General features: G+C 44.4%; 1 protein-coding gene across 2 annotated transcripts in view; it reads left to right on the top strand.

Annotated features, from left to right (window-relative positions):
- Window positions 1-18,367, top strand: part of Igsf5 (immunoglobulin superfamily member 5) — a 36,872-nt gene extending 18,505 nt beyond the window's left edge. For both annotated transcript variants that reach the window (XM_026777558.1, XM_026777557.1), the window contains 5 exons: window positions 3,061-3,201; window positions 5,946-5,970; window positions 10,010-10,110; window positions 11,335-11,408; window positions 17,634-18,367. In XM_026777558.1, coding sequence (XP_026633359.1) covers window positions 3,061-3,201; window positions 5,946-5,970; window positions 10,010-10,110; window positions 11,335-11,408; window positions 17,634-17,729 — 437 coding nt within the window. In that variant the 3' untranslated portion in view covers window positions 17,730-18,367. The remainder of the gene's footprint in view (window positions 1-3,060; window positions 3,202-5,945; window positions 5,971-10,009; window positions 10,111-11,334; window positions 11,409-17,633) is intronic.
- Window positions 18,368-19,297: the final 930 nt, after the last annotated feature.

The raw sequence follows: 19,297 nt of genomic DNA, 5'->3' as shown, positions 1-19,297 counted from the left end.
ATCATCCATCCATCCACCCATCCATCCATCCATCATCCATCCATCATCCACCCATCCATCCATCATCCATCCATCCACCCATCCATCCATCCATCTATCCATCCATCTATTCATCCATCCATCATCATCCATCCATCCATCATCATCCATCCATCCATCATCCATCCATCCATCATCCACCCATCCATCCATCATCCACCCATCCACCCATCCATCATCCATCCACCCATCTGTCCATCCATCTACTCATCCATCTGCCACCCATCCTTCTGTATTTCCATTTAACCATCTACCCACCTACCCAACCCTCTCTCTCTGTTATCCATCTACTCATCCATCCCCTGACCCATCTGTCATTTATCTATCAATTCATTATGACTAGCATATTCCAGGTATGTAGGGTATAAGGAATATAATACACAACATATGAGCTCAAAGGAGTTAGGACCAGTTTAGATTGTAGAAGATAAATAAGAAGAAATGGAAAAAAACCACAGTAAATATAAGCCGTTAAAAATAAAAATAAAGCAACCATCAAAATTGTCCAACACTTTCTAATTCTCTGGAAGGAAATAAAGAAATATGAGCAATTCATGAAGAGCAAAACCAAGTATCTTATAAAATAACATATGATTCTTCAAAGCATAGACAGTTACCTGGTTTGTTTTCAGACAAATCTTTGCTTTTTTTTTTAATTTTTTGAGACATGGTTTCACTGTGTAGCCCTGGGTCTCCTGAAACTCACTGTATATAGATCAGGCTGTCCTGGAACTCACGGAGATTCACCTGCCTCCCTCCCAAGTGCAGCAACTTTAGGCATGTGCCGCCGCCACCTGGCATCTTTTTAAAAGGTTATGTGTGTGTGTGTGTGTGTGTGTGTGTGTGTGTGTGTGTGTGTGTATACTCACATGAATGCAATGCCCCCAGATGCCAGAAGAGGGCCCCAGATTCCATAGAATATAGAGTTACACACATTTATGAGCTGCCCTATGTGGGACAGAACTCTGGTCCTTTGCAAGAGCAGCAGGCCTATTCATTGCTGAGCCACTTCTCTAGGCTTGCCTGTGGTTTCTTATGCAGTTGGATTCTTGTTTGCCTGTGGCTTTTTATGCACTTGGGTTCTTGCTTAATTGTGGCTCTTTGTGCAGTTGGAGTCTTGCTTGTGGTGACTTCTTGTGCGGTTGAGTTCTTGCTTGCCTGTGACTTCTTATGCAGTTGGACTCTTGCTTACTCTTGATTGAGAACTGAGGCAAAAGTGATCCTCTCTAAACATGCTACTCATATTCTGATCATTTAACATTGGCAGAGGAACAGCAAACTACAGCTGCAGGATCAATTTTAAGCAAAGCTCTATATGGGGAGAGCTCCCAAGAGAGATGTTCACCATTTGCCTCCCTGGTCACTGGTTCCAAAGCAAACCCCATGTTCCTTCAGAGGAAGCCTGTTGTTTTACATTTCTAGGGACTAGCCTTTACTCCATTTTCATTGAGATATCAGTGAGACAGGATGACAGACCTTGAAGAATACAATGCAGTTTCCCAGATCAATGTGGTTGTCTGTCCTTTGACTTCTGTGTGGTTCCTGCTTGGGCACAGAGGAATGAAATGATGTTTAAGGCTCCCTCAGGATCACCCACATACTTTCCATGAGCCAGGACTTTCAAGGATTGTGGAAATGCTCCATCTGGGCTGATTTAGCACTTGTGATGTAGGTAGTATAACTTAGGAAGTGTATATTTAATTTTAATAAAAAATGAATTTACATGACCACCCAAAGCCAGCATGTCAGCTCTAAGACATGGTTGTAAAAACCAAACAAATAAAACAACAAAAATACCTAGGTCGTTCCTCTTACTTTTTATTTCCTTCCATATTTTCCTTTCATTCCCTGCTTTTTCTGTCTCACTTACCTTTGCCTTACTCCGTGCCTACTGGATACAGTATGAGGGCAAAGTAAGATACTAATAGTATCAGCTCCACAAGAGGTTAGGAAAACTTACACAACTGCAGGAGAAATGCATTTAGTGGTGGACTCTGCTGAGTCCCTGAGGAGAGCTGTGTGCCCAGGGTATTTTGCCCTCCCATAGGGTGCTTCTATTACCTTTGGCGGGTGGGATCACAGAGCTGGAAACACGGATTCCAGGACCTACCATTCTCTAGTACACAGTCCACCATTCTTGACTAACCCACAGTTTGGCTAACCAAGAGCTTTCCTAGCATGGTTATCAGAACACTAACCCTTGGGAGTAGCCTTGCTGGCCCACCCTTGTGCAACTCTAAGGAATGTGGGAGGTTCGATAACTGTACCTGGGTTACAAAGACCAACTGATAATTGGACCTGGGTTACAAAGCGATTACTTGTATCAGTAAATACTGGGATGGGAGATACTGTTGGGGTCTGAGTCACTGAACAGAGGAGGGCAGTTGGCCAAGAATGCTCTGCTGCATTATAATGTATGATATTGCTGAATATTACAATGCTGAAGCGTTATGCTTTTATTCAAGATACAACATAGTGATATTTTATTTATGAATTTATTTTTTTTGAGATGAGTTTCTCCATAGCTTTTGGAGCCTGTCCTGGAAGTAGCTCTTGTAGACCAGGCTGGCCTTGAACTCACAGAGATCTGCCTGCCTGTGCCTCTTCCCGAGTACTGGGATTAAAGGTGTGTGCCACCGCTGTCCAGCTTAATATTTTATTTGTGTATTAATAAATAAAGCTTGCCTGGTGATCAGAGGGTAAAACTAAGCCACTAGCGGCCAGGCAGTGGTGTGAGTTTAGGGCCAACCTGGGCTACACAAGATCAATGCAGAAACAGATCCAGGTGATGCTGGCTCACAGAGATCCATCTGCCTCAGTCTCCCAAATCCCAGGATTAAAGGTGTGTGACACCATTGCCTGGCCTCTAGTGGCTTAGTTTTACCCTCTGATCTTCAGACAAGCATTATTTATTAAAACATAAATAAAATATCACTATAACACAAGATAATTTAGATCCTACTCGAATCACTGAGCCTACAAGGTACAGATGTTGCTAAGCTCTTCCTCTTGCTGTTGTAGATAGTATTGGTGAGGAAGGCTCATCGCTGCCGACCTGGGCCATTGTACTGCTGGCAGTGGGCTTTTCCTTGCTCCTGATCCTGATCATCGTTCTGATTGTAGTTTTCTGCTGCTGTGGTATCTCCAGGAGAGAAAAAGAAGGTATTGTTTTTGTGTAAATTTCTATGGGGTTTTGAATTTGTGGTACAAGCAGTTGAAGTGAGTGAGCTTATCATTCAAAAGATGAGTTTCACCACAGTGAGATGTCACAGCAACCTGGCAGATGGCTGTCATCATATAGGCAGTGGACAAGAGCTGACAGGGAAACAGACACACTATTGGCTGGCATGTGAACAGGTATGGCCACCATGAAGAATGGTATAGAGGTTCTTCAGAGATTGAGAATGGAATTATTTGTGATCCAGCTCTCCCACTGTGGGAGGAATATGCATAGGAAATGAAACAAGTGTTTCAGATACACATATGCCTTCCCACGTTTATTGCAGAGCAGTTCATGATAGATAAGATATCAAAACAGGCTGAGTGTCCATCAACAGATGACTGTTAAAGGCAGTGCTACACACATGCATGCACATACACACATGTATACAGTTATACATATGTGCATACACATACACACATGAACACATCTGGATATACATAGCAAACATACACATCACATTCATATATGTATACATACATGAACGCACACACATGCATACACATACATGCATACAGATGTATACACACAATCACATAATGCATATACACACATGAACACACTTACACATATGTAAAATAGACACTCACGCATGCATACATATATACATGAATATACACATACACACATAGACATACATAGGCACATATGAGTACACATACAAGCATGTATGTAAACATGCACATATATACTTAACATTTATCCACACAAGGGGATACCATTTAGCTTTAAAAATGTAGAAATCCTATTATTTAGGACAACATGATGAAATTAAAGACATTAAGAGAAAGGGGTCAGTTACAGAAAGGCCAGTGCGGTGTGATCCTGCTTGTTTGTGGCATACTCCACAACAGAAGTGGGATGGTGGTCTCCAGAGTTAGGGATGAGGGACTGGGACATGCTGGTTAAAGGAAGCAAGGCTTTGTTTAGAGAGAACGTGTTCGGTAGACCTGTATCAGTCACAATAAATCATGGCTTGAAAATAGACCTTTAATGTTTTCCTTTAAAAGTGATTCATGTATGGAATGATGGGTGTATGGATCGGCTCCATCTAATTTCCCAATGCCCACTCACATCAACTTGTCACATGGTGCCTGCCAATTTACATATTTATATTTTTCACTCCTGTGCTGCCTTAATGAGCTGGGACAGAGGTAATAGGGATGCTGAGCAAAGCAAAATTGAAACTAAGAGGCAAGGCCTTCGGTCTTTGGCAGGAACCATGGAAGGGTACAGGAAAAAGAGAGCTGTTCCTCTAGGGCCCAGGAAACCCTATCCAGAGACCAGGCTGCTCCCACATCTGAGAAGGTGATGGATGAGATCTTGCTAGATGCCTGGGTTACTTAACTTCTGTACTGATTTTCAAGGATAGACAGTTATGGTGATATGTCCTACAACATACAATTGCTTTTCTAGAATAACATTGTTTGGGGCATGCCTTTCCCCATTCTGTGGGGGTTTTAAATGTCCCAGTACAGGCAAGGGTGGCTGCAGAAGTAAAAAGAAAAACATGGCACACGCTAAGTCAATGGAAAAGGCACACATGTCTCATGAATAGATGTGCCGGGACACTCCCAGCTATGCGGAAGCTGCTGGTGGTCTGGAGATGGGGGTCTAGGATGAAGGGCCTTGTTACAGAGTTTGACAGTCTGAAACTTGAGTGAGGAAGGATGATTTGACATGTGACAGCCCAGAACTTTCTAAGTGCCGAATCCTTGTCTTTTCTCTGATTTGAACACTTTCTACAGTTAAATTATTTTTTTGTAAGAGCTGAGGTGCGATGTTTGGGTGCCTGTCACTTGATTTGAGTTGTTAAATTCGCGAACACTTTGTGTGTGTGCCAGGTGGATCTACTGACTGTTTTCCATTGATCTCTCTCTCAACGAGACATGCCTGGTAAATCCCATTATCTAGTGTAAGGACAGGGTCTGACTGTAGCTCCTTCATGGATCAGGCTTTAATTTAGGGGGTTCATTTTATTCCTTGGCAAGGGGAAGCTGGAGAGCAGTGAAAGCCTGTGAACTCAAGATGAGAGTTTGGTTTGACCAAGGATTTGCTCATGTTCTGCAGACCCGTTCCTTGCTCGCTGTAATTCTGGTACTCTGGAAGCTCAGGCTGAAGGATTGTCACAATTTTGAGGGTAGCCTGGCCTACACAGTGAATTGCAGGCCCATGTGTTTACGTAATAAGACCCTGTCTTAAAAAATATTTCTGAGATGTGTATCTTAAATTTTGTCCTGTAAATGGAGACTGCACTTTAGTTGCCCAGTTGCCCAGACCTGAACTCATTTGTTGTTGTTAGTCAGAAGAGAATATACCTTCTGGTGGCCTGGCACACAGTAGGCAACCAACAACTCGTGTGACTGGCTTGGCTACTTAGAGATCTTCTTGGTCATGGAACCTGCGCAACACTGGGTATCAAATTCAATCAGTATTCACTGGGTACACAAGGGGCACCCATTATCTTTCAGGTTCCCACAGAGGATTTACTTTTCTGATACTGAGTCTGTTTTCCTTGGGCTTTAGTTGTCTACTAATTCAGTGCAGGGTTACTTTGAATACGGGCTGGGTCAAAGTGAAGTTTATCATGTCAGAGGGTCAACAAAAATTAGAGCTGCTTTTAGAACCACTGTCTCCATTTTGCTAACGGGATTTTCTTTCTCCCACACCCTCTTTTGTTTTTCAGAATCTAGCTATCAAAATGAAATAAGGTAAGTTGGAAACCTCTTCAGCTTTTGGCCAAAACAAAGCCAAGTAACCATGGCAACACTCATGCACGGGACTATAGGGTTTGGGGGATTATGCTACTCAGTATGTACTGCAATCAGACACTCCGAGAAACATACCCAATCACAGACTCATAAACCAACCGTGGGCCGTCTATAGAGGATTCGCTTAGGCTCTCTAAAAGATGGAGGTTGACTGAGCAGCTGGCATTTGCAGCTCTCGCCACAAGAGGGTGCGGTGCCCTGTGACTGTTGGTGGCTGTTGTCCTGCCTGCTTTGAGCCATGCACTGCACAGATTGCACCACAACTTGAGGCATGTTGTAGGACAGAAAGCTGTGCCAGACAGATGCCTATAAGGCATGTGGCATTACTCTGGTAGACAAATTAGACACTGTCTGCAGCTCGACCCAACACTAAGAAGACAGAGTGAAAAATTCATCTGTTTCATACACCATCAAGAGTGTCCGCAGATTGATTGATTGATTGATTGATTGATTGATTGATTGATTGATTGTTTTTCGAGACAGGGCTTCTCTGTAACAGCCCTAGCTGTCCTGGAACTAGCTCTGTATACCAGGTTGGCTGCAAACTCACAGAGATCCGCCTGCCTTTGCCTCCTGAGTGCTGGAATTAAAGGTGTGCCACCACTGCTCTACTGCAAACACTTTTGAGGAAGATAATTCCAGATTCACAGGAATACATGCTAGCTGGTATTTTCACAAGAATACACAGTAGACAGTGCATTCTTAGGAATACATAGTATCTGGTGTGTTCACAGGAATACATGGTAGTCAGTATGTTCACAGGAATACACAGTAGCCAGGATGTTCGTAAGAGTACTTGATAGCCAGCATGTTCACAGAAATAAATGGTGGTCAGTGTGTTCATAGTAATACATGGTAGCTGGTATGTTCACAGGAATACATGGTAGCTGATATGTTCACAGGAATACATGATAAACCAGTGTATTCACAGGAATACATGGTAACCATTGTGTTCACCGGAATACATGGTAGCTGGTATGTTCACAGGGATACATAGTAGCCAGTGTATTCACAGGAATACATGGTAGCCAGTGTGTTCAAAGGAATACATGGTATCTGGTATGATCACAGGAATAAGTGGTAGTCAGTATGTTCACAGGAATGCATGGTATCTGGTATGTTTACAGGAATACATGATAACCAGTGTGTTCACAGGAATAAACGGTATCTGGTATGTTCACAGGAATACACAGTAGCTGGTATGTTCACAGAGATACATGGTAGCCAGTATGTTCACAGAAATAGCCAGCGTGAATATCTCTACTTTCAGAGTCACAGAATCACCCAGAGTGTTTCAGATATAGCAGTTTTGTTGAAGATGTCTGCAGCCACATCTAGCAGTCAGTGTTTATTAGATAATATAGTTTCTAGGCTCTGAAATTTGAAAACCTCTTTGGCTATGTGCAGTACCATGAATGAATGTGTAATGGTTACCAAGTGACAGGTTCTTTCCATTCATCTTCCAGCCATGATAAAAAAAAAAAAAACAAAACAAAAAAACAAAACAGGTTCTAAGAGAGGCAGCTCCATTCTGAGGCACCATGCAGCAATAGTCTTGAAATTGTTCTTTGGGGCCTGATGTGAGATGAGGGAGAACAAGGAAACAGATCCTGGTGCATATTTTAGCATTTCTCTTGACCATGGTTACCAGGGAGTCATAGCCTGGATTCCCCCTTGGCTGTGCAGGGTGATGGTTGCCATGACCTTTGGTTCTGTTCTCAGGATCTTAGAGGATTTCAAGGCTCAGTAAAGGAATCCATAGTTAGCAAAATGCTGGAGAATAACAATAGGCATATACAACCACATGGGTAGCCATGACAACAGCTAAGACCCCCTTCCTCTGTTACACTCATACCCTTAACAGTTGGGTGTTGCTCCAGCTCTGCATAGGTTTCAATCTTGCTGGTTTCTTACCATGGTTGTATAGATCTTTTCCATTTTGTAGCTGAGGGTACTGAGGCAGAAAAATATTTCTAACATCCTGCCTGTAGAAGAGTCAGGGTTGTAAAGAGAGCAGCAGCTCCCAGAGCCAGGTCCCTCACCTATGTGCAGGGCCTGATTTAGAAGGGATTGCCTCGTCCTGGGGGCATGATGATGACTTACTGCCTGTCCACATCTCCCAGCTTTTCCTTTCCATTTGTCCACACTGCTGTTTCCAGACACTTACATTTTTATGTTAAAATAACCACACACATTTTTCTTAAAGATTCAGTAAATATTTAGTGTAGAAAAGAAATTAAACATGAATAGTTCTGAGAAACAATGTTAATACTTCCTGTAGATTCATTGTCTAAAGGTAATCAGTGTTACATATGTTAGTGTATGCATGTGTGTGTGTGACCATGTATACAAGCAGAGATGTGGATGCAGGCATTTTGTACAATCTGGGCCCTCACAACTTTTATCTAATAGCATGTTCTTTTTATCTGACACTACTCTGAAGGTTTTTTTTTTTTCCTGCTAACAAATAGTACTTTGGTCTGGAAGGTTTCTTTTTTTCCAGATGGTTTTAATTTCATTGTTTCATGAAAGGCATGTATGTAGTTTTAGTATCTGCCTTTTCTGCTTGGGAAGCACAAGCAATTGTCTATGTCAGCAAACACTATAGATATTTTTATAAATAAAGCAATTTTATTAGAGGGACTGGAGAGATGGCTCAGAGGTTAAGAGCATTTTCTGCTCTTGGGCAGGACGTGAATTCAGTGCCCATGCCAGGCAGCTCATGCCCACCTCTAACTCCAGATCCAGGGTATTGGACACCCCCCCTTAACTCCTATGGGCATCTGCAGTCACATGTTCATACTACACACAGACACATACATATATGTTTAATTTAAAACATCTTTAAACATTTTTATCAGTATAGATTTGTTTTACAAGGTGATGGTTCATGACATTTTTGTTCACAAATGTAAGTGGAGGAAGGTGTACACAGCATGAAGTTCTTAGATACCTGTGCTGTGGCCTTGGCCAAAATTCACTAGTGAGTCGGTAGCCCCACCATGCTCCTCTCAGACCTCCCTTAGATAATTGTCTTCTTGCCCCCAATGGTAACATACTTCTGACATCTTTCCCCACATCTTAAGCTTAGATCTACGTAAATGAATCGTCACAAATCTTCATTCAAACATGTCAGCTCTCCAGGGCTTTTTACAGTGAGGCCCATGCACACTGTGCCATGTGGGTGGAAATATTTTCTAATGAAAAAATGCTATGCTCTTAGCTGTATGTGGGATTTATTCTTCTCGCCTTTATGTTGGGACTTTGACAGTTTTCTGCTTGCTCCAGTAGGAAGGGAATATCATTCTCCGAGTGTTCTCTTGTGTCCCTGTGGAGAACTTGAGTGCCAACCTTGTTCAGAGTTCTGTGTCATCCCCATGACAGTGAGGGCTTGGACACACAGTAGGTGACTGTTGCCACTGTTGTCCAAGAGCAGTCCCGTGTTCACTGTCCCCGGCAGCACGGACGTCTATCACTCACTTATGTTAGCCCCTTGGGTCCTCTGTAGCTCATGTGTGAGCCATCTTCAGGCATATATCACAATTGTTTCCTTAGCAGACGCTCTTGGGAGTTGAGTATAAACGTTTTTCATTCTCTGGCTATCCAGCATCCAACTTTGCTCCCTGGGGAGCTGCACTCATCTCTGCTCTGTTTCAGGGGATCAAACCCACTGTTTTGTACAAAGGGATACACAGTAATACTTTTGGTTTTCCACAGCCCCTAGCTCTGCTGTGACATGAAGGCAGCCCCAGAAACTGTGATGACAAGTGGATGTGCCCGGATTTCAGCAACAGAGGGTGGAATAGTTGGGCTCAGGTTCATAGGTTACTGACCCTGTGTTTACTTAGGGGCATTTGGGGAGTTGAGTCCACAGACTTTCCATGACAAGCCCCATCCCTCCCTCTCACTGGTATGCAGGAACACACAGACCATCTACCTTTGCTGAGCAGAAGCTGTAACCGAAATGCTCTAATTTCAGGAAAACGGCAAGCATGAAGACAATCAAAGCAGAGCCTGAGACAAGATTAAAAAGTGGAAAGGAGAATTATGGGTACAGTTCGGAAGAAGCAAGGAGGGCACGTGAGTACCAGGCGGGCACAGGAAGACCTCCAGAGGGAGATGTGTGGGTTGCCTGGACACCAGCTTCTCCAGTAGAAAAATCTATGCACAGAACAATTCATGTTTGGATAACTTTTTAGGAGAATTTTTAGAGTTAGGAGTAGATTTAACAATCAATCTCTCTTTCTGCTGAAAGCATAAATAACGTTAATAACTTTCAAGGATTTTATTCCCCTTTAAAGCTATGCGATGACCCTTTAATGTACTGCACGCAGGCAGTTTCTTCCAAATGTAACTCGATTCAAGTTCAACTGACACACAGAACTATGCTCCTGATCAGCCAGACAGGACAGTTGTTAGAAGGCTAAACTACTGTGAGAAGTCGTCCACAGAGTCTCATCTTCTGTTGTCACATGGGGTAGGGACTCTCTGTAGGCAAGGCCGCAGCAGTAAGATTTGAAAGGATGAGGTCCAAGGGAAGGCAGCGCATAAACCAATCCTTAGCACTAGAAAGGGTTGTCAGCCACATGGGTTGGCAAAAAATAAAAAATAAAAAAATCCCCTAGACCCCCAGCCAGTTGACCCTTGCTAAGATTGGGGTTCTAGCCTTCAGTATCCCGATCCTTTGACTTCACCTAGGCTGCCTCCCTGGTGTATCACAAATTCTATGCATCACATTGAAAAGTTCCACAAAGCATGGGCTGCTGTATTGGAGAAGCCCCCAGCCTCTTCCCGGGTTTCTTGCTGTTGTGTATTACCCATTAGTATTTTGAGTATTTTACAAGTAGCTTGACCGAAATCGTGGCTTAGACCCAACCTCTCTGTCCTACCCTCAATGTGCCCTATGTTTATTTTCCACGGTCAGCTACTGAAGCCATGGGTCATCTTGTGTCTAGATAAGACCACGGTGTGAAGAAAGGAATTGATTTTTACATAGACCATGAAGTTTTAAGCTTATGCGATGGAAAGAGACAAACAGCTGTGCGCTATTTGACCTTTCTTTATGACCCAACTTTTACCCACTGGGCTCCACCCCTTAAAGGACCCATCATTTCCAATAGTCCCAAGTCGTTAGTACATGCACTTCGAGGAACATCCCAGATCTGAACTGCAGAGATTATTTTAAGCCAGAACTACATAGGAGCAAATATGCTTACATATAAATTCTAATTAATTATTGGAATATGCAACCTGGTTTCTTAAAAAAATCATATATTGCACTGAAAAAAAATTCTTCTATTGCAGAGATTGCTTCTCTTCCTCCTAAATCTGGTGAAGTCAGCCTTCCAAAACAACACAACTACAGCTCTCCTTATCAGGTAATGTAGAACATTTTGAAAATTTTTAAAATAATTTCAAAATGCATACCTTGTGATAGGTACACACTAAATATTCATGACGGAAGAAGGGCTCTCTTCCCCATCTCTATTTCAAGCAGACAGCCATTCTGGAGTGGGGCGGAGAGAGGAAGTATCTCTTGCTTTCCTATAGCAGTGGCTGTAAGTCCAGCAGATGGTTTGGAAGGATGTACTCTGACTAGGGAAATAGTCACCTGAACCAACAAAGTCATGAACAACATGCAACTTGTTTTTTCTCTTTGATGAAGGTCTCTAGGACGTTTGCTGTTCTGTCTTCCTGGGATCTGTAGAATTCACATTTACACTAGTACTTTGGGCTCCTTGTCTCATGGAAGGATGCTCGGTGCTGGGTTTGAAAAGCTGGAGAATAAATGTGGTTTGCCCTGCATGTGAGTTCTATGGCCATGAGGTTGACAGTGAGGAAGATCCTGTTGGGACTGGAGTTTGGGTGGAGATGGCAAGAGTCCTTGGTCAAGAATATGGCCAGAACCGTTTGGAGGTTGGAGCTGCCATTGACAGAGATTGCTGAAGGACGAGAGGGTTTGGGTACAAAGATCAATATTTATGATGAGCATTTCTGAGGTCTCCATTAGACGTCATCGAAGGCTCAGTGTGCAATTGAATGTGTAAGTCTGCAGTGTTTGATGGACAAGACAGTTAAAACTGTCAACTGTAAACACAGCATGTTCATTTTCTAACACACAGTCAATACTGGTTATCATACATGTAGGAGTTGGGGTTAATGTTGCAGAAAACAGTTTGTATCTGAAATCGTAGGCAAAGCATTGACAACAACCTTCTCTGACCTGTACAAGTAAAACGCCTAGAGAGACCCACTTCAGGGGATCCCACCATGGGGGCCCCAATTAAGGGTGGACAACCTTCTCATCCCTTTTGGAGAAGCTGTCTCTAGATTTCCAATCACTGGGTGGTTTGATTTGTATAATGATTGTTCTTGGCTTATGGTGATGGCACCTAGCACATGCACCGTTTTGGTCCCTGATTGCTCTTTTTGAACACATGGATTGATTTAGATTTCCAGGGAGCTCTTCTCTGTGGTTTCCTCCCTCTCTCTGGGATTCAGTTGCCTGCGTGCGTTCTGCCAGTGACACGGAGCTTTTAAACTTTATGTGGGCCGGAGACTGCCTGATGCTAGGTTAGGCAGTTTGGGGACTTAAGTGGTGTTAGGGGAACACAGGGAGCCAGCTGAGGAGATACATGGGGGAACTGTGGCAAGCATGAAGGTTACTAGCTCTTAGTATACATTGTACACATTGTAGTCGCCCCCTCAAGCAAAGCGGCAGGGGAACAGAGAGGCCAGTGTTTCTCGGTAAAGCAGATCCTTAGCTTGTGTGCCTTGGGATGGACCTGGAACTCTTGAAGCAGGGGAAAAGAGACAGGCTTTCTTTAGAAGCACTGGTGTGGTGACCAAGAAGTGGAAGTTAAAGGGAGCAATGGGTAGACTATATGCGTATGTATTGTATATCCAGTTTTGGTAGCTCTATCTGGGTGAAATCACAGGTTGATAAAGACACAGGTGGCCGAGGAGTTCACTCCCACCCAGCTATGAGCATTGTGACTAAGTCACACTTCTTGTTGCCGTGACAAGATGCCTGGCAAAGGCAACATAAAGAAGGAATGGTTTCTTTTGGCTCACGGTTTGGAGATACAGTCCAATAAGGTCCCACAAAGTACAGAGAGATGGGTGCTGCTGTACCCTTTCGGTTCAGTATGGGACCCCAGCCCATGGGGTGGTGCTCTTACGTTCAGGGTGGGTCTTCCCTTCTCTTAGACCTCTTTGGAAACACCCTCATAGATAAGCTCAGAAGTGTGTCTTTTAGGTGGTTTCAGGTTTAGCTGTGTTGACAGTGAAGGGAAGCTATCCCACATGGATACCCCAAGAACACACTTCAGAAGCCTCCATCTCCCCAAGGCCTTTCTGGCTGCCTTTTCTATCAAGAGTTTCCTGTAGACAAGCCCACGTGTTTGCCTAGGAAGAGATCCAAACAGGGTTCGCTAGATAATTTCACCTGGAATGTATCTGGTGTGAGTGAGGGATGGGAATGCTGGTGCTTGAACAAAAGAATGGAAGATGACATTTCAGAACTTCAAGAGGATGCTTCTCAAAGCTGTTCTGAAAATATTCAGGGAGAGAAATTTGACAGTTTCAAGCCATGCATAGCCAGTTAAGTGATCAGTTGGTGGGGAAAAATAAGATAGTAGCCCTGGTGTTGAATGTACCGGTAATGGTGTATTCTGTGTTTCCTGGGGGGTTTGCAAAGCTTCAAGGCAGCCTTAGCATCAGCAGTGAGTGTTGAGGTCCGTGCAACACCAATCAGACCCCAGAGAGAACTGTCTTTGCCTAGCTAGAAACTTAGTGGAGATATTGAATGGCTGGTTCTTTCCATTCCCAGTGGGGGATTTTAGGGAAAGCATTCCCTAAACTTGACAGGGCGGTCACGTTCAGCCAAAGGGTGGCTGTGCAGGTGTGGGTCCCAACACTGCCTCTAGGTAGCCCATTTGGAGTGTGAATTGCCATGGGCTATGCTTTCTGGGAGTCACATTGAGTAGCCAATGAGCTGGAGGGGTGGTGGAAGGAAGGGCTGTAGCCAGGTGGACATAGGATTTTGTGAGGTCACCTGGACACATGAAAGTTTCCAGTGTGGCCACAACAATCCATTTCTTATAGTGATGGTCAAGGTGACTTTTAAGCCCAGGGGTTCCTTTGAAGGCCAGATCCCACATGCCCGTCTAGTCTGGGAGTCTTAAAGGTGTGATGGGCACTGTTCTCAGAACTCTTGACTCCTGTAAGGATGTAATCGTCTGTGTGCCCTCCATCCTCCAGTTCTCTTCCACCCCGCTCTGATCCCTGCTCCTGGAACGCTAAGACAGGTGTCTGATAGCGTATCCTTTGTCTTTTTATCCTCCCTTTTTGCTGCTTCAGTGTGGCTCCAATTTGTCAAAGCCCACCTTACATTGACATGGGGGCATTTCTGTACACACATGCCCCTTAAGGTCAGTGCTGGCTCCCAGCTCTTCTCCAGCTCGAGATGCTGGCCAGTTAGAGTTCAGGGCTGTTGACCACATCTGTGCTGCTTTGCAGAACCACCCCCGCCCCCCGCCTCCCACCCTGCAGTCTAAACTGAACTCTCTAGCTGTGAGCCAGCCTGCAGCCAGTACCGTTCCTAGTCTGGGCTGCTGAGGAGCTCAGTGGGCCAGATAAATGGCCTATCCATAGAGACACAGGGTGCCACAGCCACAAAGGCTCCTGCTTGGCGCTAATAGGCCTTGGAACGGGCAAAGCTTAATTCTGTAAATAGCGCAGCAGCTGCCAACTAGGAGCTCAGGGCTATGTGCAGCTCAAGAAACAGTACTGTATGGGACTATCCAGAGGTTTCCTGTCTTTGCCACAGCTTCTAGTACCTCTGAGATGTACACATGAGTATGCATCTCCAGGCTGGTGAAAGCTGCTGCCTATGCATCTTCATCCCAGGCCATGTGACATGATTCTAGTTACGACCTAGATCAGGAAAGCTCAGTTTTGGAAGGCTAGGAGACCCCCCCATCTCCTATAACTCTTTCTGTTCCATGTCTTTCCAGGGTGCTGGTGTCCATGTTGCCGTAGTGATGTCTTGTGAGGGTGGGGGTGATGCTCTTGGGTCAGACCCTTCTTCACCTTCTGATAGTTTCAGTATGGACTTGTAAAATTTCAGAAGGGTGAGGGATTGTCACAGGGACAGAGTCTTAGGGGACCGGTGGTTCTAGGTGTGCACAGAAAAGACCAGGCATTGTGACTAGAAGCTGTGGGAGGATAGGGGCTGCTGTGGGTCAGTCACCACGGAAGATGGTGAGTTCTATCCATGGGGTAAGATGCAGGCTTTCAGAATCACTTAACCCTCCAATGCCTGGAGCTCTTTTTTGCTAAATTACATTTCAGCCTTTCCCCTCATGGGGTCTTCCCTGAGCACTGGAGTATTAAAGCTTCACTTATTTCATGTGTATGAGTGATTTGCCCACATGTATAGATATGTTCTTGTATGTTCAGTGCCATGAGAGACCAGAGAAGGAGTCAGGCACTCTGGAAGTGAAGCTATCGATGAATGGTTCTGAGCCACTGTGTGGTTGCTAGGAATGGGGCTTGGGTCAGCTCTGAGAGCAGCACACGCCTCAGGGGGCTTTTGACTCAGGAATGTGTAGCCTGATTCATGCCATACCCTGATAGACACTTGATGTACGCTTCCAGATGCTGGATTCCTGGATTCCTAAAGAATACATGCTGAATATGCGTGGAGCCTATAGAAACCTGTCTGGTACCCTGGGATCTCAGTGCAGCACATTCCAGAAGTACTTGGTGTACTTGTGCAAGCTCTGGGGACTCTTCCAGACCATCTAGACAAAATCAGGTCTAAGAACCAGTCTTTTCAAATGTCCCCTAGTGGTATGCCTGGGGACAATGTTTTTGTAAACTCAGGCCTGTTTCTAAGGCAGTGCCCACTCTGAGTTCCAGAAGGCTTCCTAAACTGTGCCTGGTGTGCCCACTGTGGTGAGCTTCTTACATCACAGGAGGAGCCTGAGATGGTTCTGGGGTGCTGGGATCAGCACCAAGTGTAAGGTTACGAGGCTCACACACCCCGCCATCTGTGGCAGCAATTTTTTTTTGGTCTTTGGTGTTTAGATGCATCCTAAGACAGACCACATTCAATATAGGTGGAAGACTAAGATTTTAGGCTGCATTAAATCTCGGGCATTTAGCTCGGGCATTAAATGTCTAGGAAAGTTAGCAGAAAAAAAGATAGATTGTCAAAATGGGCACATGCCAAGTGTGACCGCTCTTCATTGCTGGCTTCTGTCTCAATAGGGTGTGCGATTAGGGTATAGAACAGGCCATTGATTACTAGAAAAGAGCATGCTGGGTAATAGAGAGAGCTCAGGTGTAACATGGTAGACACATCTTAGGTCAGAACTCACAAGGATTTAATTTTTTTTTTTTTTTGCTATGAATCACAACCAGCTCATTGGACAAGTGAACTCTTTCCATTTTGGTCTAAAACCATGGACTTTAAGAATGTTTTATACTTAGATGAATATTTAACACAAATGGTCACCCTTCCTTCTTCTCTTCTGGGCCCTTCACTTGCTGTCAGTCAATTTTTCTGGTTGTTTTTAGCAATTCCATCTCTTTACCATTCAGTTTTCGAGGGCATATGAATGTTTCATAACCTGGCTTGTGCCTTGCCCGCTAATCCATTCCTCCTGTTGAGATAAACAGAAATAAACTGTGATAAATTTAGAAAGCGGCAGTACATTTGTGTAACCCAGGAGTGCAAACAGAGCAAACAACTGCAAAAACCCCCAGCACTCTCAGTAGAAGGCGCCCTCCAGGGAGACCCTGGCACGGACAGCTCCATCCGCCAAGCAGGCTTCCTTCCCTGCTGCAAGACTTTTCCCACAGACCCACAACGTTCCACTGTAGCTGAATAATTCATCCTGCCCCCCCTGCATTATTTAAGATATTCGATATGCTTGCTGTGCCCTGCAGTCTGAACTGCGGCTCTCGGGGCTGGCAGGGAAAATGGGTTGCATGCAACTTCTTTGCTTTTGAGACAGGGTCTCCCTGTGTGGCTCAGGCTAATTTGAACTCGAACTCGTGTCTCAGTAACCCTGGGGCTAGTTTTACCAGCACACGATAAGCTTGTGTCACTGGCCTTGTGGGGGAGCCCAGGTAAATTTGAAAAGTTTCTGAATGAGAAACCAGCACCACACAATGCCGCAGGAGACATGGAGTGGCAAATTTCCAGTTAGGGCTTCTGTTTTGCTTTCGCTCTTTTAGAAGGAATGTGTGTTATTTGAAGATCTCCACAAATGTCTTACGTTTTAAAAGGAGAGAGAGAGAAAAAAAAAAAAACTTACCAGGTAAAGCAAGAACTTCCATGGGAAAATTAGCAAACAAAACAAAACAGCAAATCTTTGCATCTGTAATTTTGTTTGTTAAAAGTGGGTCTTGGATTATAGAAATGAGCTTGCTCTTGGGCTTGGAAAGCACCAGAGCGTGTGTTGCTGGAGGAAAAGGAGGAGAGGGTGTGTCTTTATACAGTTGTTCATCTCTGCTCCCTCATGCTGCTCAGGTGAGCACTGAGCTGCAGGCCCAACCAGTGAGCACACTGACCTTTCTGCCTTTGTTATCAGGAACCCAAAACACGCCAGCCCAGCCCAGCGAGTCATCCACGGGTTTCCTTTGACGTCGCCAGTCCTCGGAAAGTCAGAAATGCAACGCTGGTGTAGTAAAGACTTCTCATGGCTGTACTTTGTGTACACCCACCAAGTGGATACCGTCTTCCTCTCCATCCTGAGACTGGGCCTCAACTTTGCCAAAGAGGCCACCTTGGAGTCACCGAAGCTGATGCTTTATCGTGACAGGAGGAGTCCGTTTTCCTCATACCAAGAAGAATTTGGTTTTGAAATGTCTCATGGTTTTGGTGAATTCCTTAACGTGACTGAGCGAAACCTGAGGGTCTGTCATGGAGATATTCCTCATGGATTGACACTTCTGCTTGGTAACCCAACAAAAGGCAGACAGGACTGGATTCTGCCATGGCTTTCAAAATGTTTTTGTTGTCCTATATCATGGTAATATGCTATTTATGTGTGTTTTATAGCTAGGGGCATGGCTGTATATTGTCACTGAACTGAAAGCACAACAATGAGATTCAACTGGATCTTTCTAGGTGGACTGGCACTTCAGAGCTCAGCGGGTTAAGTAAAAGGAGAAGCAATGCCAGGCGCATGTGCAGACGACAGTCAATCCTGGATGCCCTCTTATCCTTGTGCCCATGTCTGTGGGTGAGTTAGGGGTGGACTCTGCCTGACAGGGCACAACGCTTGCATGATCCAAGCATCATGGGAGAACTGGAAAGAGATATCTATTTAATAAACAAAGAGAAAACAAAACACCTTATACTATCTTCTTCTATTGTTGTGTTTTTAATTTATTGATGGGGGAGAGTCTTCTGTTTTATGTTAATTTCATTGGTTAAATAAAGAAACTGCCTTGGCCCTTTAATAGGACAGAAAATTAGGTAGGTGGAATAGACAGAACAGAATGCTGGGAGAAAGAAGCCGAGTCAGGCAGTCACCATGATTCTCCCACTCCAGACAGACGCAGGTTAAGATTTTTCCTGGTAAGCCAGCTCGTGGTGCTACAATTTATTCTTTGAGAATTTCATAGATGCAAACAATGCATTTTGATCCATTCTGTGATCTCAACACCTCCTCCAACTTCTCTCAGACCCCAACACCTACCACCCCCCAGCTTCATGTCCTCTTCTTTTCCAATCAGTGCTACCACATGTGAATGGGTATGAGCAACCTACCAGGGGCCACAGCAATAAGAAAATAAAAAGATTGTCTTCCTCCCCTGTAAATGGAGATTGCTAGTTTGTTCCCAGCTGCCCAGACCTGAATCACACAGAAACTATTTTAATTACAACACTGCTTGGCCAACAGCTTAAGTGTATTTCTATCTAGTTCTTACATCTTAAATTAACCCATTTCTATTAACCTGTGTATCACCACAAGGCTGTGGCTTACTGGAAAGTTTCTGGCAGTATCGTTCTCCTTCAACAGCTACATGGCTTCTCTCTGACTCCGCCTACTCTCTCTCTATATCTCTGTTCGGATTTCCCACCTGGCTTTACTCTGCTCAGCCATTGGCTGAAACAGCTTCTTTATTAATAAATGGTAATAAAACATATTCACAGCATACAGAGGGATTCCACATCACTCCCCCCAGCAGCTATCCGCTGCTCCTCAGTTTATGGGCCTCTCCTGCTCTGTCCTAGTTACAGTTACTA

Source organism: Microtus ochrogaster, unplaced genomic scaffold, assembly GCF_000317375.1.
Source record: "Microtus ochrogaster isolate Prairie Vole_2 unplaced genomic scaffold, MicOch1.0 UNK72, whole genome shotgun sequence".
In the NCBI taxonomy this organism is placed as follows: domain Eukaryota; kingdom Metazoa; phylum Chordata; class Mammalia; order Rodentia; family Cricetidae; genus Microtus; species Microtus ochrogaster.
The sequence above is the reverse complement of the archived record's forward strand: the minus strand, read 5'-3'. Positions and strand labels throughout refer to the sequence as shown.